Source organism: Ascaphus truei, chromosome 2 (genome assembly GCF_040206685.1).
Source record: "Ascaphus truei isolate aAscTru1 chromosome 2, aAscTru1.hap1, whole genome shotgun sequence".
Taxonomy (NCBI): Eukaryota; Metazoa; Chordata; class Amphibia; order Anura; family Ascaphidae; genus Ascaphus; species Ascaphus truei.
In genome coordinates, this window is record NC_134484.1 from 9,752,517 (window position 1) to 9,780,416 (window position 27,900).

Consider the following 27,900-nt stretch of genomic DNA (forward strand, 5'->3'; position numbering starts at 1 on the left):
ATTTATTTCATCAACTCGTTTTGCTCAGTGTTATTATCCCGATATATAAAAGGTGTAAATGCCTGGTCTCCCGTGACACCCTTAACCTAGGGATTCCCTCAGGGATACCAGTTAATCCCTGAGCCTCATTCACCTTTCTGGGCTGTGCTGAAGCAGGGTATCCTAATGGTGAGTCGTACTTGCGTTTTCAAGGGAAAGTATTGTCGGAACAATGTGCCTACATGTATCCGAGAATCAGGCATGATTCCTGGGTACATTTATAGAGGAACCGACAACTCTGGATCCCAACCTCCTAGGCACATTCTGTAAACGGTTCCTCCGCAAACCCTCCCTTGAAACTCATACCCTAGCAATCCCTGCTTAATTGCATGCCCGGAAAGGGAAAAACACAAAAAAAATCTTATTACAGGTAACACATGGTAAAGATACAATGTAACTGGGCCCAAGTGCTAACTCTCTTGGACCCTTATACACGGATCAGGGGTAACCAAAACGGGCTTAACCTTTATTTGAGAGCCTGGTTACCCCTACCGTCACACTGGGCTTAGGGGTAACCAGGTGTAAGGAATCCGCTCCGCGGTTTACTGGTTGCTTTACCGTGCAGACTTGTGCAGTCCTGGAGCACCTCTCCTGATGTTTGCTGCAGCCTGGATTCACTCACCAAAGCAATACACACTCCCTCTGGTATCTATTGCACCTGTGCAGCCTTTCATTGCAAACTATACTTGCATTCACTCATTAGGGGCAGTACCTTCACACCCCCGCCGGGGATTGGCCCGCTGGCCTTTAAGTATTGCTTGCCCATAATGCTCCTTGCCGAGCATAGTCCTAACTGGATGTCATCTGTTTTGCCACAAGCTCTCGCTTGTTCCCCTTTGCTGATACCAGGTCACGCCCTGCGTCCTTCAGCTTCCTTCTAGCCGCTTGTTCTCCCATGCTGATTCCAGGTTACGTCCTGCATCCTTCAGCTCCCTTCAAGCCGCTTGTTTCCTTGTGCTGATACGGAGGTATTCCCTGCGTCCTTCAGCTTCTGTTCCCCTGTGCTGAAGCAGAGGTTTCGTCCCTGCGTCCTTCAGCCTCCTGGATTCCTGCACAAGTAGAGGTTCGTCCCTGCGTTCTGCAGTCTCCTGGATTCCTGCACTGAAGCGGAGGTTTCCCTGTATCTACAGCTTCCTGGTTCCTGGGGCCTACTCTTTCCCTAATATAGAGAGGCCGTGTCCTGGTTCCTGCGCTGAAACAGTGGATTCCCTTGCCCGCTCAGGACTTTTGCGTTGTAGCACTGGTGCACCCGTACAGCAAGACGGTGTGCTATTCTGGTCTGCCTACCATCTCCTGTGACCAGCACCATGGGCCATGGTCGTCGCTCGCGCAAAGGCCAACCCCGCGCTCCTAAGCTGAAGCGGGTCTCTCCTATCTCCTTGTTGCCAAACTCCTGCATGGACAATGTTTATCCTGACGTCTCCTGTTCTGACCCTGGCTTGTACAACGACGACGCTGTCTTCTCCAATCCTGATCCTGCGACATACGACTACGAACTGCGCAACCCGGATCAGCCTGCGCGGTCTCAGGTCGGTGCTTTTACAACCCCACCTCAGCCTCGCGGTCCGGTCCTGGTTTGTGGCGAGCAGAACCTTGACAGTATGCTCGGCCCTACAAACTCGGACCCCGCTGAGGTGTGGGTTGGTAAGTTTTTTCCTAAAAACCTGTCCCAGCCTGTAGACCAGTCCCAGTTTGAGGATAATTATTTGTGCGATATAATTCCTCTGATGGAAGATTCGTTTATGTTGGAGGGCTTGACTCCCTTGCAAAAGAAATGCCGTAATAATCTGGTTTATAAGGCTTACTGCCTCAGAGACTTAAAACAGTATCTGGCCAGTGTTTTGGCCATTGCTAAAATTGCTTGCTCCCCTGATTCCCCTTTAACTGGGGAGGAACTGTGTCCTGTGGAACTGGTCAACGCCTGTAGTACACTCAATGCCCTGACAAAATCCTTGGACATTCCTATAGTATTCCTGGAACCTTCCGTCATGGTGGCTCTCGCTCATGAGACAATGCATGTACTTTCCCGTGCATTGGATGATTGCTTGTTAAAACAGGATCGTCTCTTAGCCGCTCACGCCGTCGTTTGGCGGTATCCCTCGGCTACCAGTCCTGTTGCTAAACCGGGGGACGTATCTCTCTCTCCGGGAGATAACCTAACAGAACTATTACCAAAATCTCCCAACGTAGTAACTACCACAGTCTCCAGCTCTGATTGTATACCCGGGTTTCCTGACACCAATGATATGTTTTCGTTAACCCCTGCCGATCAGTCCTGTGAGGTCCCTCTGGAGAATACATATGTTGCTCTACCCAGCACTAATGTTCTTGTATCAGAGAATAAGTTCATTAGTTCTCCTATTTCTAACTCCGAATCTGTCACTCCAGCTCTTCAGGGTTTTCCAGCTTTAAACTCTGCTAGGCAGTTCTGTGCGCTTTCCCCGTCAGAGAAAGAATCCCTAAGTTCTGTTCCCAGGGTCATTTCTGTATTAACCCCTGAGGGGCAGCTCTCTGAGTCTCCTTTGATAATTCCCTGTTCTCTGCCAGCCACGGTCACGCCCCTAGCTCCAGAGGAGAGATCCCTTGTCTCTTCTAATACAGAGAAAAAATTTCCTGTGTTTTACTCTCAGGCATTGTCTGCATTAACCCCTGTAAATTCTTGCTGCCTCCAAGTTAATGCCTTCGTTTTAGCCTCAGAGAATGAGTCCACAAGTCAGACAGCAGAGGTTGCATTGAGGGATTCCCATAACCGTACGGAGTCTCTAGATATTCTTTGCTATAAATCCCCTGCTTCAGCTCAAGTTTCCGCAGTTTCGTCTCCGGAGACTTCGGCTAAAGTTCTGGTTCCTGTTAAATGTATTCAGGAGTCAGGTTTTTCCCTAAGCTTAGTCGCAGAGTTCCTTCTCCCGGGTATTTCACTGAACCAGCCTGTCGCCCACATAGCGGTGATCCCTGCTTCAGCGCATAGTTCCCACATTATGGAGTCTGCAGTAAGTTCTGGTTTCCCAGACATTCCTTACCAAATACCTACTTCAGAGACCAGTGCAGTTATGAGTAACCCCCATGTACTGTCTGAGTTCTCCTCCTCTTTAAGCTTAGGGTTAAAGGCATACAGTAGTCTGTATGTCTCTCCTGGGGTTCATATTATGTTCCCAGGAATGGTTGCTGACGCACGGTTTTCTCCCAAAAGTGACGCTTTTCCATATAGATTAGTAAAAAGCTTGCACACTCTTTCTCTTTTCGCTGAATTGTGTCTTTCTAGTTTTGAGACTCTGAGAGGTAATGATTCCCCTTCTGATTCTGAAGCTCTTTCTACAAGGAGTATCCTGTCTGGGGGTTCCCCTGATTTCTCTCTCCAGGCTAATTCTCCAGGGATCAGCATATCTGTGGTCACTCCCTTAGTACTGTCTGAGGTCACCATGCATATATTACAAGTCCTGGGGTTTAACTCTGAGCTGTTTAGCTGTCCTGCCTTTGCTGAAACCCAGTCCCTCAGTACTGTGTCTAAATATGCCCCAGCAAACACGGGGTTACTCTGGGAAGAAATTAAAGCTCCTGTCTTAAAGGGTATTTTTTCTCACATGTCCAGCAAATTTAGAATCTCAGTAAGTGTTTCTATGTCACTTATCAATACATCTGATTTTTTCTCTAATCAAACCCAGATACCCTCACTATCGGTTAGGAGTCCTGTGATCAGAGATTTTGCACTAGAAAACACACCAATTCATGTTTTTGTCAGGTTAGGTACCCCTGTGGTTAGGGCCATTGCAGTTTTAGAGAAGACTCTTTGTACTCCTAAGGTGCATGTCATTAAGAGTTTTCATAGTTCATACTTGCTGCTTGTTGATTCTCAGGGCCCTGTCATTGAGGTACAGACTTCAGATTCTGATGTTAGCTTCCCTCCCACCACTACCCTGGCTCTGCCTTTTTCTCAAGCTACTGATTTGAAGATCCCAAGGACTATTCCTGATTCACTGACAATATATTCTCCCAATGAAGATTTCCCAGTATTAGAGAGCTCTACTGTTGTTCGCTTCTCTGCTCCTGCTAAACCATGGTTTTGTCCCTCGGAATTTTCGGTTGCCCCTGTTATTTCCTCTCAGTTGGAAATACTCTGTACGTATCCCAAGATTTCGGTCCCTATGCCAGGTTTACTGCTTGCCTTGTCACCTTCCATACCAATACCGGGAGATGTTTCTAACCAGCCTATACCTTTACTAACTATTACTTGGGAGCCTTCTAGAGGAAAAATTCCTCGCAAATTCCAACATGCAGTGGTCAGCCAAGACTTTTTCTGTTACAAAGTTTCTCCTGGTGTATTCGATCAACTATCAGGGCCGCTGATTCTAGATTCAGGTTTCTTTATTAAGGACTGGGCTTTCAGTGGGGGTTCTTCTACCGTTTTTGCTCTGGAACTCTCTGGTTCTTCACAGCCCTGGATTTCCAAGACATTTTGCAAGGCAAGCCATGTACCAAGGATGTTTCTTCCATCAATCTCATATCCTAGAACTGTACTCACCAAGGAACTGCTCGTTTACGGATCCCCTTTCCACCTAAAGAACTTTAGGAACAACTCGATGTCTCCGAGACCCATGGATGGCCCTGTCTGGCCGCAGTTTTCACCATGGGGTGGGGGTACACTAAGGAGTAACCACGAGTCTCTGGACCACGACTCTACCCCCAATCCTAGACGGTTCAGCAACAATTCCCGGTCCCCCAACTCTAGGTGTGCTCATGTTCGCCCGGAGGTCTCGCGTGAAGGGGGGGGTACTGTAAGGAATCCGCTCCGCGGTTTACTGGTTGCTTTACCGTGCAGACTTGTGCAGTCCTGGAGCACCTCTCCTGATGTTTGCTGCAGCCTGGATTCACTCACCAAAGCAATACACACTCCCTCTGGTATCTATTGCACCTGTGCAGCCTTTCATTGCAAACTATACTTGCATTCACTCATTAGGGGCAGTACCTTCACACCCCCGCCGGGGATTGGCCCGCTGGCCTTTAAGTATTGCTTGCCCATAATGCTCCTTGCCGAGCATAGTCCTAACTGGATGTCATCTGTTTTGCCACAAGCTCTCGCTTGTTCCCCTTTGCTGATACCAGGTCACGCCCTGCGTCCTTCAGCTTCCTTCTAGCCGCTTGTTCTCCCATGCTGATTCCAGGTTACGTCCTGCATCCTTCAGCTCCCTTCAAGCCGCTTGTTTCCTTGTGCTGATACGGAGGTATTCCCTGCGTCCTTCAGCTTCTGTTCCCCTGTGCTGAAGCAGAGGTTTCGTCCCTGCGTCCTTCAGCCTCCTGGATTCCTGCACAAGTAGAGGTTCGTCCCTGCGTTCTGCAGTCTCCTGGATTCCTGCACTGAAGCGGAGGTTTCCCTGTATCTACAGCTTCCTGGTTCCTGGGGCCTACTCTTTCCCTAATATAGAGAGGCCGTGTCCTGGTTCCTGCGCTGAAACAGTGGATTCCCTTGCCCGCTCAGGACTTTTGCGTTGTAGCACTGGTGCACCCGTACAGCAAGACGGTGTGCTATTCTGGTCTGCCTACCATCTCCTGTGACCAGCACCATGGGCCATGGTCGTCGCTCGCGCAAAGGCCAACCCCGCGCTCCTAAGCTGAAGCGGGTCTCTCCTATCTCCTTGTTGCCAAACTCCTGCATGGACAATGTTTATCCTGACGTCTCCTGTTCTGACCCTGGCTTGTACAACGACGACGCTGTCTTCTCCAATCCTGATCCTGCGACATACGACTACGAACTGCGCAACCCGGATCAGCCTGCGCGGTCTCAGGTCGGTGCTTTTACAACCCCACCTCAGCCTCGCGGTCCGGTCCTGGTTTGTGGCGAGCAGAACCTTGACACCAGGCTCACTAATAAAGGTTAAGCCCACTTGGTTGCCCCTGATTCATGTTTTGGGGTCCTAGAGTGTCAGCTCTTGGACCTGACTGTTGTGTGTATGTACTGCTCTGCCTGTATGTAAAATATGCAACAATAAAGAATTTTTATGTTTTTGCCTTTCCAGGAGTGCCAGCAAGCAGAGATTGCTAGGCTATGAGTTTCAGGGTGGGTTTTGCGGAGAAAGTCTTTACAGATTGTGGCTATGTAGCGGGGTTCCAGAGTTACTGGATACCCCAAACATGTAGCCAGAAATCAGGTCAGATTCTCGAATACATGGAAGCACAGTGCTCCGGTCAAAATCCTACCTGAAAACGTTCTTACAGCTCACCGCCAGGATTTCCTGTTTCAGCACAGACCAGAAATGTAAAGGGGCATAGGGGATCAAGGTATGGATGCTCGGTAAGAAATGTTTACCTTCTGTCTACCTACAAACAATCCAAACTTAGATTGCAAGCTCTTCGGGGCAGGGCCTCCTTTTCTTAATATTGACTTATGTTTGAAGCACCGTTTTCCGTTACGTATCATATTATTTTGCTGCATCTGTTACTGCTGTGAAGTCCTACGTATGGCGCTATCCAAATAAAGATATACAGTATATTTGTCTTTAATGCCAAACATTTACATATGTGCGGAGCGGTCAAGAGGAGTTTCCATGAAAGTGCCCTCGATCGGCAAAACCGCAGTTTAGTGAATAATCCTCTGACCTCTTTTTTGGTTCTTGGATCCTAATAATTCTGGCAGATGGAAAGAATTCAGTGCGCTGGAAGATTTATTTGAATGATAAGATCAACATCAATGGGCAACTACAATATGATTAATTCACATCAAATAAACCACATTCCAGGGTCTCCAGATTTTAGATCAAAATTCCCTCCTTCTAGACACAGTATATCCGAGAATATAAGAAGAAGCAGCCCACCTAAAGGATTAGAGATGCCATGCAAGAGATTCATTCATCGTGGTTTCTGATGCAAAGCTTTAGCGATATGTATTCCAGGTGTAGGCACAGAAAATAGAAATACACAAATCTTTATTGGGTGGAAGCCCTTCTGATGCAGACCTGATGAAGGGCAAAGAGAAGGCCCAAAACATTGTGTTCTCTCTCCCTCAATCTCTCTCATAGATGTCAATAAATGTTTTGCATTAGAAAATGTGTCTTTGTTGAAGAATTCCTTACAGTACCTGGAATGTTTAAACAGGACTAGGATCTGTGCCACTGGATAAAAAAAAAAAAAGAAACAGGGGTTTTGGCTCAATCTGGGTATGTCAGGAAGATAAATTGATACATGAAGTTGTAACATGATGCGGATAAGATCTACCAGCAGACATGACGCTCCAGTTTTGCTATCTCCTCATAGACTTCCACTTCACACAGTGTGAGAATCTCCGAGGCTCCAGGGATAACCACACTGACATAACGACCCAGCATCCCGTTGCAGCAAAAAGTGATGATTGAGTCAGCGCTAGTGACTGTGCCACATCTGCAGGGAAAAGGAACAGAGGAATTTTACACACAAATATATAAAGGTACAAACCACAAGCCTTGCACACAAATGCATATACAACTATATCATGATTAGTCTTTGTAGGAGGTCTCCACTGAGCTCAGATAAATCATGTGTAGTTTATATAGCAGCAAACTCTACCTAATTATAAGGGGAAAATGTCATATATATTATTTTCTATTTTCTCCAAACACGGTCCTTAGTCACAAGGATGAACAATGCAAAACAATGACGGACATAGAGTTCTCGCCAATTAAAGAAGCTTCCTTCTGCTTCTCAGCAGATTTAATGATGAGTGGAGATGTTAGTCACGCAAACAATGTGCCTGATCACTGGCGTTAAGTCAATGGCAACAAAGACTTTTTAGACGTGTAAATATATTGAGGCACTTTGCACTGAATTTGTCTCTGTTAATATCTTGTTGGTCAGTAAGTGATTTGGTGGGAGAAATTATTTGACACAGTATTGTAATGGGATTAAATCCTCTGATTTCAAGTCACATTTGTAAAATAACACAACGTTATGCTATAAGAATGTGCTATTAAATCTATGCTTGTACAGATGCAGCCACCAGTATTAGAACACTTACCTGGGAAATTCTGGGAGATTCTGGGGCAGTCTCACAGAAAATGCTTCAACATTTCTGTGAAATTCTTGATGGCCCATCGGATTACCACAGCAGGGGGTCCCTGCAGTCCCATTCAGTCTGTTGAGGCATTTACTATGAGACTGCCCCAGAATTTCCCAGGCAAGAGTTCTAATTCTGGTGGCTGCCTCTGTAAAATAGCCATTGTTTTTGCATACATTTAGCTTTGAGGATATGCATTAATCACAGGAAATACAACGTCTGTTCCTCTTGTAGGTAATGTCACATTACGAGCCCTGATTTAACGAGCTTTCTGCATCGATCAGAGTCTCTTACACAGACGTGAGGCAGATATGATCACTTATTGACCTATTTAAAAATATAATAGAGTAGTAATAGGTAATAGGGTGTCACACGTTAGTGAATATTCTCTATAGGTACCGTATATTCACTCATGGCCAAAGTGAGTAATACTTGCTTGGATACTTTATAGCAGGGTGTGCAAACTTTTTGCCTTGCGCCCCCGTGCCAGCTCTCCCCTCCTGCTCGCGCCCCCCTAACCTGGTCTGAGTGTCAAAATGACGCAGTGGGGTGATGTGACATGACGTTTGATGTCAACAAAGCCGACTGAATCACAGTAAGTGAAGTTGCAGATGCCATGCAATCCCTCTGCATTTAAATTAAATGCCTTGGTGAAGTGCGCTGGGCCTCTTCAACCACCGCGCCCCCCAAAACAAATCTCGCGCCCCCTAGTTTGCGCACCCCTGCTTTATAGCACACTTTATATCCCTACATTGGAAAAGGAATATCTTGCTGGGACTCACACAGGATTGTCATTGTTTGGCGAGTTTCCTACACGGACCTCGGCTCCATTAAGTCGCTCCGAACAACAGTCCTGTCTGTTCACTATTACAATAGGTCCAATGCTATAGCTATTTTTCAGGTCCAGCATCCACCAGGGGTCTTTTTCCTTCTTGGTGTGAGTACAAGAGCCTTGATGATAATTTCCTTCACGGTTCCCATCTATGCTTTGGTTGGCGTATCCCATTGGTTTATAGACATAGTCGGAACTCTGGATTGCTTCACCATTTCTTGCTACATTTGTCCCTGCAAGAGAAATATAACCGAAGTCTAAGAGATCTATTGTTGCTGTTTAAAGTTGGATGTTTCGTTCAGCGTTTGAGATATGAAGTGTCCCGGAGATTAAAATGGAAGCTCTCCACAGAGTATAAAAAGGGAGGTAAATTCGCAAAGACAAAAGATATTAAACATCTGGGGATTTTCTTACCTCCTGGCTGAAGCTCGCAGGAATGACCGCTGCCCTGCATCCCAAGCATGGATACAAAAAGCATAAGGAGCTTCATACTAAAGGGAGGAAAACACAGGGTCATCCGTAGACTTCATAAGAAACTGTTGAATAGTAACTAAAATCAACACTATGTGAGATATGGTTTAAGCAGGTTATACAATCATTGTATATCCCATTAATGATGTACTAATCTATCCTTTACTAAGACATCAGTTGCAATAAAGGTTTTTTGTTGTGATAAATTAGGAGCACGTTTAACACAGCCAGGATGCTCTGCCTAATATTGTTGGGGATGTTTTCTATTTTTCTGCACTGAACCAGAGATGATCCTTGGGTCCCTAATCACTTGGGACACCCTGGTTACCGCAGTACCGGCAACGGGTAAGAATATTTACATACTACACACAGAATGGCTGCAGAGTCAGACTCACTTTGGCCGCCAATAGAAGGCTGCAACATCATCAGGAGGTAACATTGAAAATTTATTTTAATGACCACTTGGCCATATGTGTAGTTTTCTGTGTCATCCCCAGCACTCAAATATCTCTGGAACAAGGACCGGGAGTATTATGCTACAGTATTTATTTTCTCTTTTAACAACTACACAAACATGACATTTCAGGAGGAAACCCCACACTGAGTCAGGTGATTTGGTTTGGCTTTTACTGCCTCTTCCCCTTTGCATCATGGAAAGCATAAAGCAGTGAGGAGGGGAGGGGGCGCCGGGGGTCATTACCTGGGATTTCCCAGCCTAACACCTATCATTAATCTAAGGAGGGATAATTAGGGAAACAGAACCGGAAATGTGACTGATTATACAGAGAGCGGGAGGGAAGGGGGAGTGAGATTATAGGTGAGCCAGAAATAGAGATCTAGTAAGATAGGAACTAAAATACGCAAAACAATCATTCAAATAACACTCGGATATTATTTATGTGAAATGAAAACTATATATATATATATATATACAGTACATATACGTATACGTATATATATATATATTATAATACCTGTGATGGGAGGGGGTAACCAGGCTCTATAATAAAGGTTAAGCCCATTTTGGTTACCCCTGCTACGTGTATAAGGGTCCCAGAGTGTTAGCTGTTGGACCCAGTAACATTGTATGATCACATTATACTGTCTGTAATAAAAGCATTTTTGTTTTTTTTTCCCTTTCCGGGCATGCCAGCGAGCAGGGATTGCTAGGGGATGAGATTCAAGGGGGGAGGGGGGAGGTTTGCGGAGGAACCGTTGGCAAAATGTGCCTAGGAGGTTGGGGTCCGGAGTTGCCAGTTCCCCTCATAAATGTACCCGGGAATCATGCCTGATTTTCGGATACATGTAGGCACATTGTCCGAGCAATATCTCCCCTTGAAACCGTAAGCGCGACTCACCACTAAGGTTCCCTGCTTCAGCACAGCCCAGAAAGGAGAATGGGGCACAGGGATAAAATGTATTCCTGTAGCTGAGGGAATCCCTAGGTTAAGGTGCTAAGTGCTAAAGAGACCAACAACCAGTATAGGGTTTGTGGTGCCCCAACCGTATATAAGGTTGGGGGGGGGGGACACAGAGTTCAAACTGAGTCCAAGGGAAAGTGTGTGGGGAATAAGGCAGATAGAAATATAACTACTACATTTTTCCATTTCTATTCCCTGTCCCCTAAGACTCCGAAGTGTATTAAAACATAATATAATGTAATGTGCTTTTTACATTTGGAACAGATGTCCAAACAGGCTGCCTCGAGCTAACCCATAGGCGCCGGTAAGTCTGCTGGACATCAGAGTTCAAAGCAGCCAGAGGAGCCCAGAGGTGTGAATGGCATTTGGTCAGCGGGGAAAGGCGGAGTAACAGGTCCGGAGATCAATGGCAGTCCTCCGGGGTGTAAAACTCTCCCAAAGAGTTCCCTGCACCTAGGAATGTCTAGTTTTTGACCCGAGTCGCCAAGTAAGTGTGTTTTTTTTGTCTGTATTTTGTGTTCCATTGTGTGTTTATGTCGAATAAATTGAAATTGATTTAATTACCTTGTTTTGCTCAATGAATGATCCTGGTAAAAAGGTGTAAATAACCTGGTCTCCCGTGGCAAAGCAATCACCCATTAAGAACCCATATTATACCCATGTAGAAGATAGAGATTCCTAGGTGCTCGAGAGGACGGACAGAACATGCATTTATTGGGAGTAATAATGTTGATACATTTTACCAGATCACTGATGTTTTACATTCATGACTATCTACTTACCTTCTGTTTCTTAAATATTTACTTGTTCATGTGTGAAAAGTATTTCTTGGGTGTAATAGTTGTTTATTATAAAATGTTGGATTTAACCATGTAAAAAAAAAAAAAACAGGAGAAGCATTTAGGCTGAAAAAATAGCGACGGTAATTAGTAACTGGTAAGGTCAGCGTGTTGGAAGTGTGTCTGAATCCCATGGTTCTCTTCTAGAGACTTTGATATGAGCTTTGGGGTTTATCCTTCAAAGTCTACAGACTGCAAACGGTAGTAAATCTGTAGACAAGGGGAGTGCCAGCCCCACCACTGGCAGAAAATAGTTCCTAATGCAGATGTAGCATCTCGTAGCAAAGAGCTGCCGGAGAGCATGTGCCGGAGAGCATGTGCCGGAGAGCATGTGCCGGTGCAGTGTGCAAAGCGTGGAGCCTCCGCGGGACAGCGCATAGCTTGCGGTAATGGCCCGTCAGGGTTAACGCAGCGAGGGACCCTGCGTCTGAATGGGACTCGCGCTGTGTGAATCCTACCGGGCTGCATCAGTCTGTAGGAGACGCGCAGTAAGAGTTCAGCACCGGAGACCCCAGCTTCAATACTGTGTTATTTTTGTAATGGGCAAATGCGCTATTATCCAGATATGGATAATAGGGATTTGTGGGGGAGGGGAGGAGGGAATCAATGAGTGTATTAGTGTTTATATTGTATTTTAATGTTTATTGGGGCAGAGGGGGTTGGTGAAGGGGGTAGTTTCCACAGGGTATGTGGTTAGGCCTCTCGAGTCGGTAGTGGACGGGGTTAACCCCTTCATGACCTTAGCGGTTACTACTGCTAATGTAATGAAGGGGTTATTAACCCCTCCCGCAACCTTCCCTGTAGGCCTATCCACCCAACCTGGGGCAACTACCCCCTTCACCCACCCACTTTACCCCCAATAAATCAGGAACTCTGGCTTAACCCCTTGATTGCCTTAGCGTCTAGCCCCTAAGGTAATGAAGCTGCTTTTATTTAATTTTAATTACACAGTATTGAAGCAGAGGGTCTCCGGAGCTGAACCGCTTCATTTCAGGCTTGGGGACCCCGGCTTCCCATGTTACAGGCCCTGACATGGGTGCCGGTACCTCCCTCCATTGTTTAAACGTCCTGGTCACGTGGGCCGGGACATTTAAACATGGCTGGGATACCAGTACCCCATAACAGGGGAAACATGCTAAGCAGGGGGTCCCTAGACCTGAAATTAATGCAGTTCAGCTCCGGAGATCCCCTGCTTCAATACTGTGTTATTAAAATAAAATAATAATATGTTCTTGTACAGCTCTGCTAGCTTTACAGAGACATTTTGCAGGCACAGCTCCCTGCCCCACGGAGCTTACAATCTATGTTTTTGGTGCTGTGGCACAGGGAGATAAAGTGACTTTCCCAAGGTCACAAGGAGCTGACACACAATCACCTGTTAGAGGCGCACAGGTAGAGTGACCAATTCTGTCTCTCTCTCAGTGCGCGTCACTTACAGTCTGGTGCAGCCCGGTAGCATTCACACAGCGCGAGTCCCATTCAGACGCAGGGACCCCCAGCTGTGTTACTCGCGATGGGCCATTACGTCCGGCCGCTGGGAATCCGCAAGAATGGTTAGTAAAAAAAAAACAACCGACTATCAGTATATAAGCGCGAAGGGAACAAATAAAGGGACCCCTCAAATCCCTAGAAACAGTACTGTACATCCATAGGGATCACTGCACCCCGTCTTGCTAGAAATGACAAAAAGATAGGATGTGCAAACTATTTCATATTTACTTATAAGCAGAAAAATATATAACAAATATATTAAACACTAGCTGAGAGACCCGGCGTTGCCCGGGATGTAAATGCGTAATAGGTAGTATTATTTATAAATCGTGGAACAATAGGTGAGTATTTGTTGTAAAGGTTGGATAATAATGTTGAAAAGAAAGATGGAATAAAATGTAATACGATGTTGTTTAAAAATAGTTTATTGTAAACACACCACAGTACAATGTATATTTTGGTGACATAACAGATGTAAAAATGTGAGGCGTGTGTCCTGCTAGGGTGTGAGGCGGCAGGTGGCGCGTGGGTTGTGAGTGCTGTCTGTGAGTGGGGGTCCTGCTAGGGTGTGAGGCGGCAGGTGTCGCGTGGGTTGTGAGTGCTCTCTGTGAGTGGGGGTCCTGCTAGGGTGTGAGGCGGTGGGTCAGTGATGTCGGTGCGTAGGGGCGGGAGGCAGCACACCACAGTACAATGTATATTTTGGTGACATAACAGATGTAAAAATGTGAGGCGTGTGTCCTGCTAGGGTGTGAGGCGGCAGGTGGCGCGTGGGTTGTGAGTGCTGTCTGTGAGTGGGGGTCCTGCTAGGGTGTGAGGCGGCAGGTGGCGCGTGGGTTGTGAGTGCTGTCTGTGAGTGGGGGTCCTGCTAGGGTGTGAGGCGGCGGGTGGCGCGTGGGTTGTGAGTGCTGTCTGTGAGTGGGGTCCTGCTAGGGTGTGAGGCGGCAGGTGTCGCGTGGGTTGTGAGTGCTCTCTGTGAGTGGGGGTCCTGCTAGGGTGTGAGGCGGTGGGTCAGTGATGTCGGTGCGTAGGGGCGGGAGGCAGCAGGTGTGTGTGGCGGCAGGTATGTGTCGAGTGTGGCGGGTGTCTGTTGAGTGAATGCAGGGAGGGTGGGGTGGGAGGGGAGGGGGGAGGGAAAGGTGGGAGGAGGGGGGAGGGAAAGGGGAGCGGAGGGGGGGAGGGAAAGGGGAGCGAGGGGGGGAGGAAAGGGGAGCGGAGGGCAGGAGGAAAGGGGAGCGGAGGGCGGGAGGAAAGGGAAGCGGAGGGCGAGGGGAAAAGGGGAGCGGAGGGCGGGGGGAAAAGGGGAGCGGAGGGCAGGGGAAAAGGGGAGCGGAGGACGGGGGGAAAAGGGGAGCGGAGGGCGGGGGGAAAAGGGGAGCGGAGGGCGGGGGGAAAAGGGGAGCGGAGGGCGGGGGGAAAAGGGGAGCGGAGGGTGGGGGGAAAGAGGGAGCGAGGGCGGGGGGAAAAGGGGAGCGGAGGGCGGAGGGAAGAAAGGGGAGCGGAGGGTGGGGGGAAGAAAGGGGAGGGGGGGAGAAAGGGGAGAAAGGGGAGTGGGGGGGGAGAAAGGGGAGTGGGGGGGAGAAAGGGGAGTGGGGGGGGAGAAGGGGAGTGGGGGGGGAGAAAGGGGAGGGGGGGGAGAAAGGGGAGTGGGGGGGGAGAAAGGGAGTGGGGGGGGAGAAAGGGGAGTGGGGGGGAGAAAGGGGAGTGGGGGGGGGAGAAAGGGGAGTGGGGGGGGAGAAAGGGGAGTGGGGGGGGAGAAAGGGGAGTGGGGGGGAGAAAGGGGAGTGGGGGGGGAGAAAGGGGAGTGGGGGGGAGAAAGGGGAGTGGGGGGGGGAGAAAGGGGAGTGGGGGGGAGAAAGGGGAGTGGGGGGGGAGAAAGGGGAGTGGGGGGAGAAAGGGGAGTGGGGGGGGAGAAAGGGGAGTGGGGGGGGGAGAAAGGGGAGTGGGGGGGGGAGAAAGGGGAGTGGGGGGGGGGAGAAAGGGGAGTGGGGGGGGAGAAAGGGGAGTGGGGGGGGAGAAAGGGGAGTTGGGGGGGGAAGAAAGGGGAGTGGGGGGGGAGAAAGGGGAGTGGGGGGGGAGAAAGGGGAGTGGGGGGAGGAAGGGGAGTGGGGGGGAGGAAGGGGAGTGGGGGGGAGAAAGGGGAGTGGGAGGGAGAAAGGGGAGTGGGGGGGGGAAAGGGGAGTGGGGGGGGGAGAAAGGGGAGTGGGGAAGGGGGGGGGGAAAGAGGAGTGGGGAAGGGGGGGGGAAAGGGGAGTGGGGGAGGGGGGGAAAGGGGAGTGGGGGAGGGGGGGGGAAAGGGGAGTGGGGGAGGGGGGGAAAGGGGAGTGGGGGGAAAGGGGAGTGCTGGAGGGGGGGAAAGGGGAGGGGGGGAAAGGGAGTGGGGAGGGGGGGGAAGGGGAGTGGGGGGGGAAGGGGAGTGGGGGGGGAAGGGGAGTGGGGGGGGAAAGGGGAGTGGGGGGGAAGGGGAGTGGGGGGGGGAAAGGGGAGTGGGGGGGGAAAGGGAGTGGGGGGGGGAAAGGGGAGTGGGGGGGGGAAAGGGGAGTGGGGGGGGGGAAAGGGGAGTGGGGGAGGGGGGGAGGAAAGGGGAGGGGGGAAAGGGGAGTGGGGGAGGGGGGGGAAAGTGGAGTGGGGGAGGGGGGGGAAAGGGGAGTGGGGGAGGGGAGGGGGGGGAAGGGGAGTGAGGGAGGGGTGGGGATAGGGAGTGGGGGAGGGGGTGGAGAGCAGTGGGCATATGTATTGTCATAATTTATGTCCCCCCCCTCCGGGCGTCCGTCCCCCCGCTGGTTCGGCGGGTGGTCGTTCCCCGTGACTCGCCCCCCCCCCCCCCCCCCCCCCCCGTTCCCCGTGACTCGCCCCACCCCCCCCCCCCCCCCCCCCCCCGTTCCCCGTGACTCGCGCTCCCCCCCCCCGTTCCCCGTGACTCGCCCCCCCTCCCCGTTCCCCGTGACTCGCCCCCCCTCCCCGTTCCTCGTGCCGCCCGGCTGAGTGAGGCGTGTTCAGGCGGCGGCAGGAAGCGCCCTGTGTGGGGCCTGTGTGGGCCTGAGGCGCGAGGCTCCGCGCCTGAAATAGGAGAGTTACTGCCAGTGCTGTGCCTTACCTGAGGGGGAGGTAGCGCCGGGTAGGTAAGGGAGCGGCTGGGGTAGGAGGGCCGCGCTTCCCCTCCGTCTGGAGCCGGTGCAGGGCGGCGCACGTGATGGGGGGGGTGTGTGTGTGTGTGTCCTGTCTGTCTATCTGTGTCCTGTCTGTGTATCTCAGTGTGTGTGTTTGTGTGTGTGTATCTGTGTGTGTGTATCTTTGTGTGTGTCTCAGTGTCCTGCCTGTGTGTATCTCCGTGTGTGTCCTGTCTATCTGTGTCCTGTCTGTGTATCTCAGTGTGTGTGTGTGTGTGTGTATCTGTGTGTGTCTCAGTGTGTGTGTATCTTTGTGTGTGACTCAGTGTCCTGCCTGTGTGTATCTCAGTGTGTGTGTGTGTGTGTGTGTGTGTGTGTATCTTTGTGTGTGTCTCCGTCCGTGTGTGTGTGTGTGTGTCCTGTCTGTATATGTGTGTCCTGTCTGTGTATCTCAGTGTGTGTGTGTGTGTGTGTATCTGTGTGTCTCAGTGTGTGTGTATCTTTGTGTGTGTCTCAGTGTCCTGCCTGTGTGTATCTCTGTGTGAGTGTATGTGTGTGTCCGGCCAATGAGTGGTGTGCGGGGGCGGGCCAAGGGAGCCAATGAGATTGCCGCTAGGGACACAGGGAGGGACACAGGGAGAAACATACAGACCCGGACACATAGGACACTTTCAGAAATATATAGTAGATAGATACACACTACATGAATAAAGAAAATCAATCCATAGTACAGGAATAGAACTCATACTGTGGTGTGTCCAGAAAGTGACAAATATAAGGTATTATACGTACAGGAATAGACTATGTCAAAGACTTCTGTTCATTCATTTTGTTGTCCACTGGTCTGTCTCTATATTGGTAAAGAGTAAGGTTTAACCCCGCATGCAATACTCTGGGGATATACTGTAGGACAGATGAGACACGTTTGCCTTAACATATTAGCGCTCCTTTGTCATACAATGTTATTGTCCTGCCTCCCACCTTGTACTGCTCAGTGGGATATGTTGGCGCCATACAAATAAAAGATAATATTATTAATAATAATTAAAGTGGAGACGGCAGATATGTAAGAGCTGACACCGAGACTCAAAGTGGGTTACATGGTAGATGAGGTTAAAAAAAGACAAATGTCCATCGAGTCCAAATCTGTGTTAAATTTAGACAGATACTTTATCCTATATTTGTATTTACCATATATTTATCCAGAAGAAGGCAAACAAATACCCCAGTGAAACATCATCTAATGCTGCCTCATAAGGGAAAAATTAATCCCTTCCTGACTCTAGTATTGGCAATTGTATTGTGTTGTATGTCTTTATTTACATAGCGCCATTAATGTACATAACGCTTCACAGTAATAATACGCGACAATCATATAAATAACAAATAATATAAATAACAGGTCATGGGAAGAAGTGCTTCAGACATAAAAGTAACATTTAGGAAGAGGAGTCCCTGCTCCGAAGAGCTTACAGTCTCATTGGTAGGAAGAACGTGCAGACAGTAGGAGGGAGTTCTGGTAAGTGCGCTTGCAGGGGGCCAAGCTTTATGTATCATGTGTATAGTATTAGCCACTCATATGCTTCTTTAAGCAAGTGTGTCTTAAGGTGGGTCTTAAAGGTGGATAGAGTGGGTGCTAGTCGGGTATTGAGGCAATCAGATTACTCCCTGAATCAACCTCCTTCCCATGCTTACTTATTTGGTATATCGCCATATATATATCTTTCCTTTCTAAAAAGATGTCCAAGCATTTTTTGGTTCTCTCACCTTAATGGCAGCGGCATCATCTTCCTCTATCTTGTATCTTTAACATATCTTAAAAGTAAATAAAATAAAAAATTACTCTAAGGATCTGAATATTAGTTTCTAAGGATTAAATGAAAATTCCCCAGCTGCTCTTTCTAGGTTGTTATATGAAATAGGAATGAAGCGCATACTCACTTTTAACTTGTCCTCTGCCCTCTGTAACTGTGGGAATAACACCGGTGTTTATATCCCCACGCTATCTCTCTTTCTCCTCCCCATCCACTAACAGCCCCACCTTCCCAACCAGATAATGTGTGTTTTTAAACCATGATTGCTAGAGGCTAATCTGATATTTAGTCTAAATCCTTTTTGTAACGACCTGTTTATCTATCACAGGTGTTTTTTGTTTTATTTTTAAATATAAATTCATCGATTAGTTTGAATATACTATAAGCAGCTATGTACTGTTTTGTGTTTATTTTCTAAGTGTGCATATATTTTATTCACTTTGCTTGTGTGATATATTCGGCTAATTCTAGACATTAGGGGGCCTATGCAGAGTCGTCCGAATACATGCCATTCGGCATGTATTCGGCAGAATTTGCTTCCCGTATGCACAGAGGCTTCCTTGAGTGGCGAAATTTGAAATTTTCGCCAGGAGATTTGCTAGGCGGCAGCATCCCGCCAATGTGTTGGCGAGAAGCGTGTTTTTTTTACATTTCGCCATGTTTCTAGGTTCGGCATATGCAGGAAAGGGCAAAGTGTGGTATTCGGCATGTGTGCTTGAATTCTCAGCGCTGAAGTCGCCAATTGTGCGCGCCAGAAAAAAACGGCAGTAGCCGTCCTGTTCACTGGAAAGTGCTGTCAGTTAGTAAGGGGAAGCGGAGGAGCGGTCACGTGACTGCTCCCATCCAATGGGTCTGCAGCCGGTTCCCTACAGAGCCGTCATTGCCAGACAGAAGGTGGGGTGTGTGTGTGTGTGTGTGATGCCCCGATCGCTGTCTCCCTTCTGCCCTGGTCCCTGCCCCCCTTCTGCTCCGGTCCCTGCCCCCCTTCTGCTCCGGTCCCTGTCTCGTGTGTGTGTGTGTGTGTGTGTGTGTGTGTGTCTTGTGTGTGTGTTTGCATTGTGTATGTGCATGCATGCATGTGTGTGTATGTGTGCATGTGCGTGTATGCATGTGTGTGTATGTGTGCATGTGTGTGTATGCATGTATGCATGTGTGTGTATGTGTGCATGTGTGTGTATGCATGTATGCATGTGTGTGTATGTGTACTGCTGCCGAGTGCGGGGCTTCAGATCGCGATCAGCTGCTGTGTTTGGGGGGAGGGGGGGGGGTCAGTATTGCTGCCGAGTGCAGGGCTTCACATTGCGATCAGCTGCTGGGCTTGGGGGGAGGGGGGGGTCAGTAGTGCTGCCGAGTGCAGGGCTTCACATTGCGATCAGCTGCTGGGCTTGGGGGGAGGGGGGGTCAGTAGTGCTGCCGAGTGCAGGGCTTCACATTGCGATCAGCTGCTGGGCTTGGGGGGAGGGCATCACGCTGTCACAAACCTGTCCAGATCCATGCCAACTGCTGTCACTATATGTGGCTCCCAAATCTCTGATGCACACAGGGCATTGACAAAGCAATAGGGTGAATATGCCTCTATACACATAACATTGCCATGTCAGCAAAAACTCTGAGCATTACAGTATAAGCAGTATACAGTATATAACAATATATAAGCATGTGTGTGGCTATGTGTATCTGTGTGAGTATGCATGTACAGATCAGTATATATCAGTATGCCTATGTCTCAACTGTGCCTTTGTGTATCAGTGTCTGTAAATGTGTGTGTATACAGTATTGTGTGTCTGTCTGAGTATCAGTGTATATTCCTGTGTGTCTGTCTATCAGTATGTACACTGTCTGTCACTGAATGTCTATGACTGTAGCTAATAAAAATTGTAAAAGTGTAAAGAGAAGGTTTTTTTTTCAGTATCTGCTGCTTCACAGTGCTTCTACCACTTTAACAGAGAGACGCGTGCTGTTTCTCTGGTATGTAACTATGCAGAAGCCGTCACTAAGACGCTGTGCCAGGAATGTGGTGTTTACTTTAGAAATTTCCCGCCCACTTGAATTGAAGTCTTGAGAGACTCACGAGCGCGACTTTCACCCGCAGTGACTGAAAATATAGCCAGATGTAAGTAGCTCAGTCTGAAATGGCGCGATTAACACTCGCCAATCATACACTTTGAGACTTGATTGACGATTTGTCCTTTCTGAATCAGGCTCAATAAATACGCCACAATGTTGAACTTTTACAACAATGGCAATTTATTTTGCCGTTCCTCTCTGCATAGGCCCCTAGGTCTGAAAAGATGGGGTCGCATCAGAGAAAAGGAAAAATGTGAAATCATTGCCTTACCGGTCAAATCCTGGAGGTCTCTCCTGGTATCAGAAACGATAGGGGTTCTTCATGAAATGTCAATAGTGCCGATCAGAGCTCTATCCCACGGAAACTTCCACTGACCTGTCCATAGTGTGATAGTGATAGCAGTAATGGAATGAATTCGCATGTAACTCCATCCTTCTCTGATGTTACTAATTGTTGTAATATAAAACTGAGAGGTGAAACTGAAACATTATGACTGTAGCATTGTTGAATTAGATTTTTCTGCCTTACAGTTTATGACTACGCTTCATTAAAATGCATTTGAATATTGCAATAATCTATTATTTTGTAGTTTAGTTACTCTCATTTCAGACATTCTTTAATAGGAAAGTAAAGGTTAATTCCTTATTTACAGTATATAATGCATATATAAACAACACCATAACAGCTCTTATTGATTACGCCACCTGGGAAAGTAATTGGAAAAAGTGGTTTTCAAGCCATCTGATTAATTGATTTACCATGTGGCGACCTGTCCCGAATTATGCTAAGGCGACAGGCACTATATCTATATATTAATACCGGTCACCGTAGAATAACTAAAATGCCGTAGCATATACTGTAAATTTAGATTATATTACAAGCAGAAGAGGACACTGGGCTTCTATCATCGCTGTAGATTGGTGATCTCCTGTCCAAGTCCTTATTTGAAGATAACGCAGCGTTATCCCCGAGGTAACGTGACGTTACAAACCCTGTGCTAATGAGCTCAATAAGGGCCACTATTTGTACATAGAGTTAACTTATCTATTAAGGCATTAACTAAGGGAAAATAAAGCCTGTTCCTGTTTTAGATAACGTGATGTTATTTGCCCCGATTAATCGGAGGTGAATGAAGCTAGGCATAGGTATATAAATTAAAAGGTAGTGGTACTTTCTTACACATTCGTACTATCACACATCAAACAATATTTATACTTTCCAAAGGCATTGGCACTGTGTCTGATATAAAAATATCCTAAGCTTGAGAAATGATGCGAACCTGCTCTTTGGATTTTATTTTACAAAGGTTTATATGATATGTGCTCTTTGAAATGGAAAAGGAAATATTATTTCGTAAATAAATACCATTTATTGAAAGAAAGATTGTGGAACTGTAATTTTTTTAAATACAGAAGTGTTGACCCGTTGTGCAAAGGAGTAGCGTGTATTTTTAATGCAGTCAATAGGACAGTGGTATTTAACTTTTATTTTTCTTTGTTAAGGAACCCTATAATTACGTTGTGAAATTCTGCTGAACCCCAACCCTTGCTAATATCATGTCTGAGATCAGATGCAGTGTAAGGAACCCCAACCTTCTCTAATAGCACGTATGAGATCATATGTATTGTGTGTAGCACCTTTTCCCCCACCCTAAGTGAGATCACTGGTGTATTCTGGTGCTGTGCATACCTGTTTGGTAGAAAAGAAGGCCCTGAGAACTCCGCAATGGTATGGGGAGGCATCAGGACAGGCTGTCCGTGATGACCCTTATAGCGCAGCGCCTCCAGCCGCTGAGGATCCTGGTGCAGCCAGGATGGTTCGTACTGGCAACTTAAGTAGTGGCCCTGTCAAGTAGCCACAACAGATGGATTCAACTAGGTCTTTATTACACTGGCGACACACTTTATTCGAGCTCGGCTAGTCCCACGAATTCGGGTAAACCCGGGTGTATTGAGGTTTGTGACTGTTTTCTGCCCGAGTGCATTGGGTTATTTTCCAGGCAGGGATTGAAGCATTTTATTCCCCCTGGCTGCAATACTGCACAGTATATATATATATACTGCATTACAATTCATGAATTTATGCCATCTGGTAGACACGCGAAGCATTGCAGCCTATTAAATCCTAATCATTATCATTTAACAGATCAGCCGCCCATCAGCCAGGCATGAACCCAGGCTGGGAAGGCAAACGCAACGGGGCTTGTCAGAGGTGAGGAGCGGCGCATTCCAGGTATCTGCCAGGTACATACTGGGTATTTGCTCGAATAAAGTGTGTCGGTGCAGTAGCAGCATACAGCTAGTCATGACAGGCACATTCCCTGAAGTATTACCCACAGGGCTTGAGGCCCTGCAGGCCACTTCTCAGCTCCTTTACCCCCTGATGGGATAAAGGGTAAGTGCTTCCACTCCACAGGGGGAGGGAAGAGAGCTCCTGACTTCTGGGAGAGTGTCAGCTTTTGTACCCCAGGGGAGGGGCTTGTAACCCTGCCCCATAACAGGGCACGTCTGAAAGTGACCGGCGACACATCATGGCATGTGACCCAGTCAGTATCCTCCCCAGGGATGACACTCTCTGGTTGTTGTTAGGCCAGCCCCTGGATACAGCAATAGTGTATCCAGGCTGCAACAATAAGCTAGGTCTCCATGAGAGATTGTATCCCCCACATTGCCTGTGTCTAACAGGGCTTATACTGTTAGGGCCAAAGGAAATATGATAGGCAGGGGACTAGGCTACATAAGGAACCCCAACCCTCTCTAATAGTGTGTCTGAGATCAGATGCATTGTAAGGAACCCCAACCCTCTAATAATGTGTGAGCGCTGCACCCTGCTAAAGAAAAGTAATAAGGAAATAAGCAAATATGGGGAGACAGAGAAAGAAAAAGTAAGCTAAGGAGAAAAAGAAAAAAAAAACACAGACAGAGAAAACAAAGCAGAGACAACTCAGCCAGAAAAAGACACAGAAAGAAACTCAGAGGAAAAGGGCAGAAACAGAGAGAGGGATAATGCAGATACTGTGAGGTCTCCTGTGCGATGGGTTATTGGGTTTACAGTAGGTTGGCATATGGAACAGATACTATCTGACCTGTCTCTTCAAGGATACCAGGGAATCAGTTCAAGTTAGTTAACCTGCGGTTGGTATATAATCAAGTGAAATGTTGGCATAACAATACCTGTATCAGACTAGAAGAGGCAGAGGCCCCAGCATGGGGTCATTGACTCCATAAGGGCTGCGATGGCTGGATCAAGCTGGCCGGCCAGCTGCACGTGGGGGAGGGCTGGTAGAAGCCTTGCAGCACCCCTCCTCCACTGTCCAAGGGGAAAGGATCAAAAGGGGAATAAAGTGGGGGTCTCCATAGGCAGGAGACAGAACCATTTTGAGATGTAAAGGGTCATGTAACATGGATATTTGTTTCCCCATGGGTTGCACCATTTCATGCGCCTATTTCGAGATATTTAGCACATTCACACACTGGTGCATCGAGCAGAAGACAGGGACAGATACGATAGTTCATTACCTGGTGACAGGGACAGAAACGATAGTTCATTATCTGGACCATTTCTTCCTGGTGAGATCCCATAGCTCCCCAGTCTGGAGGAGAGTGTGAGCCTAGTGCCAAGCTTATGAGTGCCCACAGATACCAATAGCGCAGGATAAAACTGAGGGTCCGGTCAGCACATTATCAATCCTGGGTATAGAGATCGACACAGAGTGCAAAAAGCCGAGGCTACTAACGGACAATGTGGCAAAGTTGAAGGACTGCAGGAGTGCTAAAAAAAAATGAAGGCCTTACTGGGTCTCCTAAACTTCACTTGTTGGGTCATACCCATGGGAAGGATCTTCAGCCGAAGATTAGAGAAATGAAGTGCAGGTATAATCCAGCCACTCACTGCATGGGGCTCACAGAAGAAAGACTTGATTGTATGGGAGGTTTTCTTTAGGGACCTTAACAGGAAAAAATGATGGCTGGACAAAGGCCACATCAACCAAGAGCTCCCATTCTTTGTAGACGTTGTAGGGTTGCTAGGTTTCAGTGTCTATTTCTAAGGGAAATGGTGCAAAAAAACCCATGGCCCCAAGCATTCCTGGAGCTATGGACGAGGGAGTAACAAACACATATTCGGGTCCGACAACCCAGGGGTGGTGGGCGCAGTGAACAGTATCTCAGCTGCATCAGGCCCAGTGATCTGACTCCTGCGCAGACTGGTGCATGGAAAGCAACATCAATTTCAAAGCCAGGCGCATCCAAGGTAGATTAAACATAATAGCAGATACTCTGCCATGATTCAATTGGGAAGCATTTAGACAAGCAGCACCAGCGGCCAGGGCAACCGGTTAAACATGCCCGCGTCACCTTTGGCAGATAGGGATATTGGACTAATGGCATTTAAAGCTGCAGTTCAGTCTTTTTTTTTTAATTTATTTTTTTACTTCAATAGTTTCATGTGGGCAATCTCTAATTACCTAAAGAACTGCATAGCTGCCGGTCAATTCGTTCTCCGTCTATTGATCGTCAAAGTTTGGCGACATCTTTAAATATGGGGAATGTAAATCGTTGCTATAGGAACAGGTATGCTTGTTAAAATAGAATACAAGAAAATTGGTCTTTCAAAGTTGTTGTTTTTTAAAACAGAAAATGCTAAAAGTATTTTTTCTTACTACAGAACTGATTTATTTTAAAAAAAACACAGATGCAGGATATTGCCTGAACTGCAGCTTTAATAGGTTAAAGATTCAGTCCCAGTTAGGACCAAAGGAGCCCAAATGAAAGTGACATGTTTAATCGGGTAAAGGGTCAGTCCCATATAAAACAAAAGTGACCTAATGACAGTGACCCCCAGGGAATTGAGGGGTAGATTAAAAAAAAAAAGGCAAACGGGTGTGGAGTTCTGGGGATTGCTCTTTCTTTTTAGTGTTAATTTTACATGACCTAGGGGAATCCCCGGGCTCCAACGTCGCCCTCTTGTAGCCAAGGGGATACCAGGTTAATTGTGTGTCTGTGTTAATCAGCTTGTAAAGTAATGTACCTGTAGACCTCATACAGTGAAAGGGTTAAATTCATTAACACACAGAAATATCTTTTGTCTCAAGCACCCAGACAGGTTTAACAGCTCATCTAGGCATAAAAACCCAAACCTCCCCACTCCCCCCCCCCCCCCCCCGGAGGCAAAATCCACCCTTACAGTAGGAGTTAAACTGCATTTTTTTGGTAAAAAAAGGTTAATTTCTCAGCAGATTAAGCACTGGGCTTGTTAACACAATCTCCTATCTGCACAATCAGTGCCCTACAGATACAACCAAACTGGACCAGAATTAGCAAAGAAAAGACTTATCAACCAACACAGCTGAAAAGTTTGAGTAGAAACACAGTGTTCCTCTTATTCGCCGGCAGTGTTCCTCTTATTCACTGATCGTTTTTCTCCTATTTACTGACAGTATTCCTCGTATTCACTGACAGAGTTCCTTTTATTCACTGGCAGTGTTCCTCTTATTCACTGGCAGTATTCCTCTTATTCACTGGCAGTATTCCTCTTATTCACTGGCAGTATTCCTCTTATTCACTGACACTATTCCTCTTATTCACCGGCAGTATTCCTCTTATTCACTGGCAGTATTCCTCTTATTCACTGGCAGAGTTCCTTTTATTCACTGGCAGTGTTCCTTTTATTCACTGGCAGTGTTCCTCTTATTCACTGGCAGTATTCCTCTTATTCACTGACAGTATTCCTCTTATTCGCCGGCAGTATTCCTCTTAGTCACTGGCAGTGTTCCTCTTACTCGCCGGCAGAGTTCCTCTTATTCGCTGATCGTATTTCTCCTATTTACTGACAGTATTCCTCTTATTCACTGGCAGTGTTCCTCTTATTCACTGGCAGTATTCCTCTTATTCACTGGCAGTATTCCTCTTATTCACTGGCAGTATTCCTCTTATTCACTGGCAGTATTCCTCTTATTCGCCGGCAGTGTTCCTCTTATTCGCCGGCAGTGTTCCTCTTATTCGCCGGCAGTGTTCCTCTTATTCACTGATCGTATTTCTCCTATTTACTGACAGTATTCCTCTTATTCACTGACAGTGTTCCTTTTATTCACTGGCAGTGTTCCTCTTATTCACTGGCAGTATTCCTCTTATTCACTGGCAGTATTCCTCTTATTCACTGGCAGTATTCCTCTTATTCACTGGCAGTACTCCTCTTATTCACTGACAGTATTCCTCTTATTCACTGACAGTGTTCCTCTTATTCACTGGCAGTGTTCCTCTTATTCACTGGCATCGTTCCTCTTATTCACTGACAGTGTTCCTCTTATTCACTGGCAGTATTCCTCTTATTCACTGGCAGTATTCCTCTTATTAACTGGCAGTATTCCTCTTATTCACTGGCAGTATTCCTCTTATTCACTGGCAGTATTCCTCTTATTCACTGACACTATTCCTCTTATTCGCCGGCAGTATTCCTCTTATTCACTGGCAGTGTTCCTCTTATTCGCCGGCAGTGTTCCTCTTATTCGCCGGCAGTGTTCCTCTTATTCACTGGCAGTATTCCTCTTATTCACTGGCAGTATTCCTCTTATTCACTGACACTATTCCTCTTATTCGCCGGCAGTATTCCTCTTATTCACTGGCAGTGTTCCTCTTATTCGCCGGCAGTATTCCTCTTATTCACTGGCAGTGTTCCTCTTATTCGCCGGCAGTGTTCCTCTTATTCGCCGGCAGTGTTCCTCTTATTCACTGATCGTATTTCTCCTATTTACTGACAGTATTCCTCTTATTCACTGGCAGTGTTCCTCTTATTCACTGGCAGTATTCCTCTTATTCACTGGCAGTATTCCTCTTATTCACTGACAGTGTTCCACTTATTCACTGACAGTATTCCTCTTATTCACTGACAGTATTCCTCTTATTCACAGACAGTATTCCTCTTATTCGCTGACAGTATTCCTCTTATTCACTGGCAGTATTCCTCTTATTCACTGGCAGTGTTCCTCTTATTCACTGGCAGTATTCCTCTTATTCACTGGCAGTGTTCCTCTTATTCACTGACAGTGTTCCTCTAATTCACTGACAGTGTTCCTCTTATTCACTGACAGTGTTCCTCTTATTCACTGACAGTGTTCCTCTTATTCACTGGCAGTATTCCTCTTATTCAGGGACAGTATTCCTCTTATTCACTGACACTATTCCTCTTATTCACTGGCAGTATTCCTCTTATTCACTGACAGTATTCCTCTTATTCACTGACAGTATTCCTCTTATTCACTGGCAGTGTTCCTCTTATTCACTGGCAGTGTTCCTCTTATTCACTGACAGTGTTCCTCTTATTCACTGGCAGTATTCCTCTTATTCACTGACAGTATTCTTCTTATTCACTGACAGTATTCCTCTTATTCACTGGCAGTGTTGATCTTATTCCCTGGCAGTATTCCTCTTATTCACTGACAGTATTCCTCTTATTCACTGGCAGTATTCCTCTTATTCACTGGCAGTGTTCCTCTTATTCACTGACAGTGTTCCTCTTATTCACTGACAGTGTTCCTCTTATTCACTGACAGTGTTCCTCTTATTCACTGACAGTGTTCCTCTTATTCACTGACAGTGTTCCTCTTATTCACTGGCAGTATTACTCTTATTCAGGGACAGTATTCCTCTTATTCACTGACACTATTCCTCTTATTCACTGGCAGTATTCCTCTTATTCACTGACAGTGTTCCTCTTATTCACTGGCAGTATTCCTCTTATTCACTGACAGTATTCCTCTTATTCACTGACAGTGTTCCTCTTATTCACTGACAGTGTTCCT

The 27,900-nt window shown here is 47.1% G+C and overlaps 2 protein-coding genes across 2 annotated transcripts in view; one reads left to right on the plus strand and one right to left on the minus strand.

The window, feature by feature from the left end:
* The window catches only part of LOC142488078 (uncharacterized), a 908,622-nt gene that overhangs the window by 678,983 nt on the left and 201,739 nt on the right, over window positions 1–27,900 (plus strand). The window lies entirely within an intron of this gene.
* LOC142475473 (fucolectin-like) lies at window positions 6,731–19,259 on the minus strand. Its single transcript, XM_075581339.1, has 5 exons — window positions 18,162–19,259; window positions 17,988–18,035; window positions 9,306–9,382; window positions 8,842–9,124; window positions 6,731–7,407 (listed from the first exon to the last, which is right to left on the minus strand). Exons 2-5 carry the CDS (start codon window positions 18,005–18,007, stop codon window positions 7,242–7,244), a joined length of 546 nt encoding a protein of 181 aa, XP_075437454.1. The 5' UTR covers window positions 18,008–18,035; window positions 18,162–19,259; the 3' UTR covers window positions 6,731–7,241.

What these genes read in the sequence shown, in the direction of transcription:
- LOC142475473 (XM_075581339.1), bottom strand. Translation starts at nt 18,007, where the DNA reads ATGATGCCGCTGCCATTAAG. An exon ending in ATGATGCCGCTGCCATTAAG is followed by an intron (nt 9,383 to 17,987) that starts GTGAGAGAACCA and finishes TCCTCCCTTTAG; the next exon opens with TATGAAGCTCCTTATGCTTT. An exon ending in CCAAACAATGACAATCCTGT is followed by an intron (nt 7,408 to 8,841) that starts GTGAGTCCCAGC and finishes TTTTCCCTGCAG; the next exon opens with ATGTGGCACAGTCACTAGCG.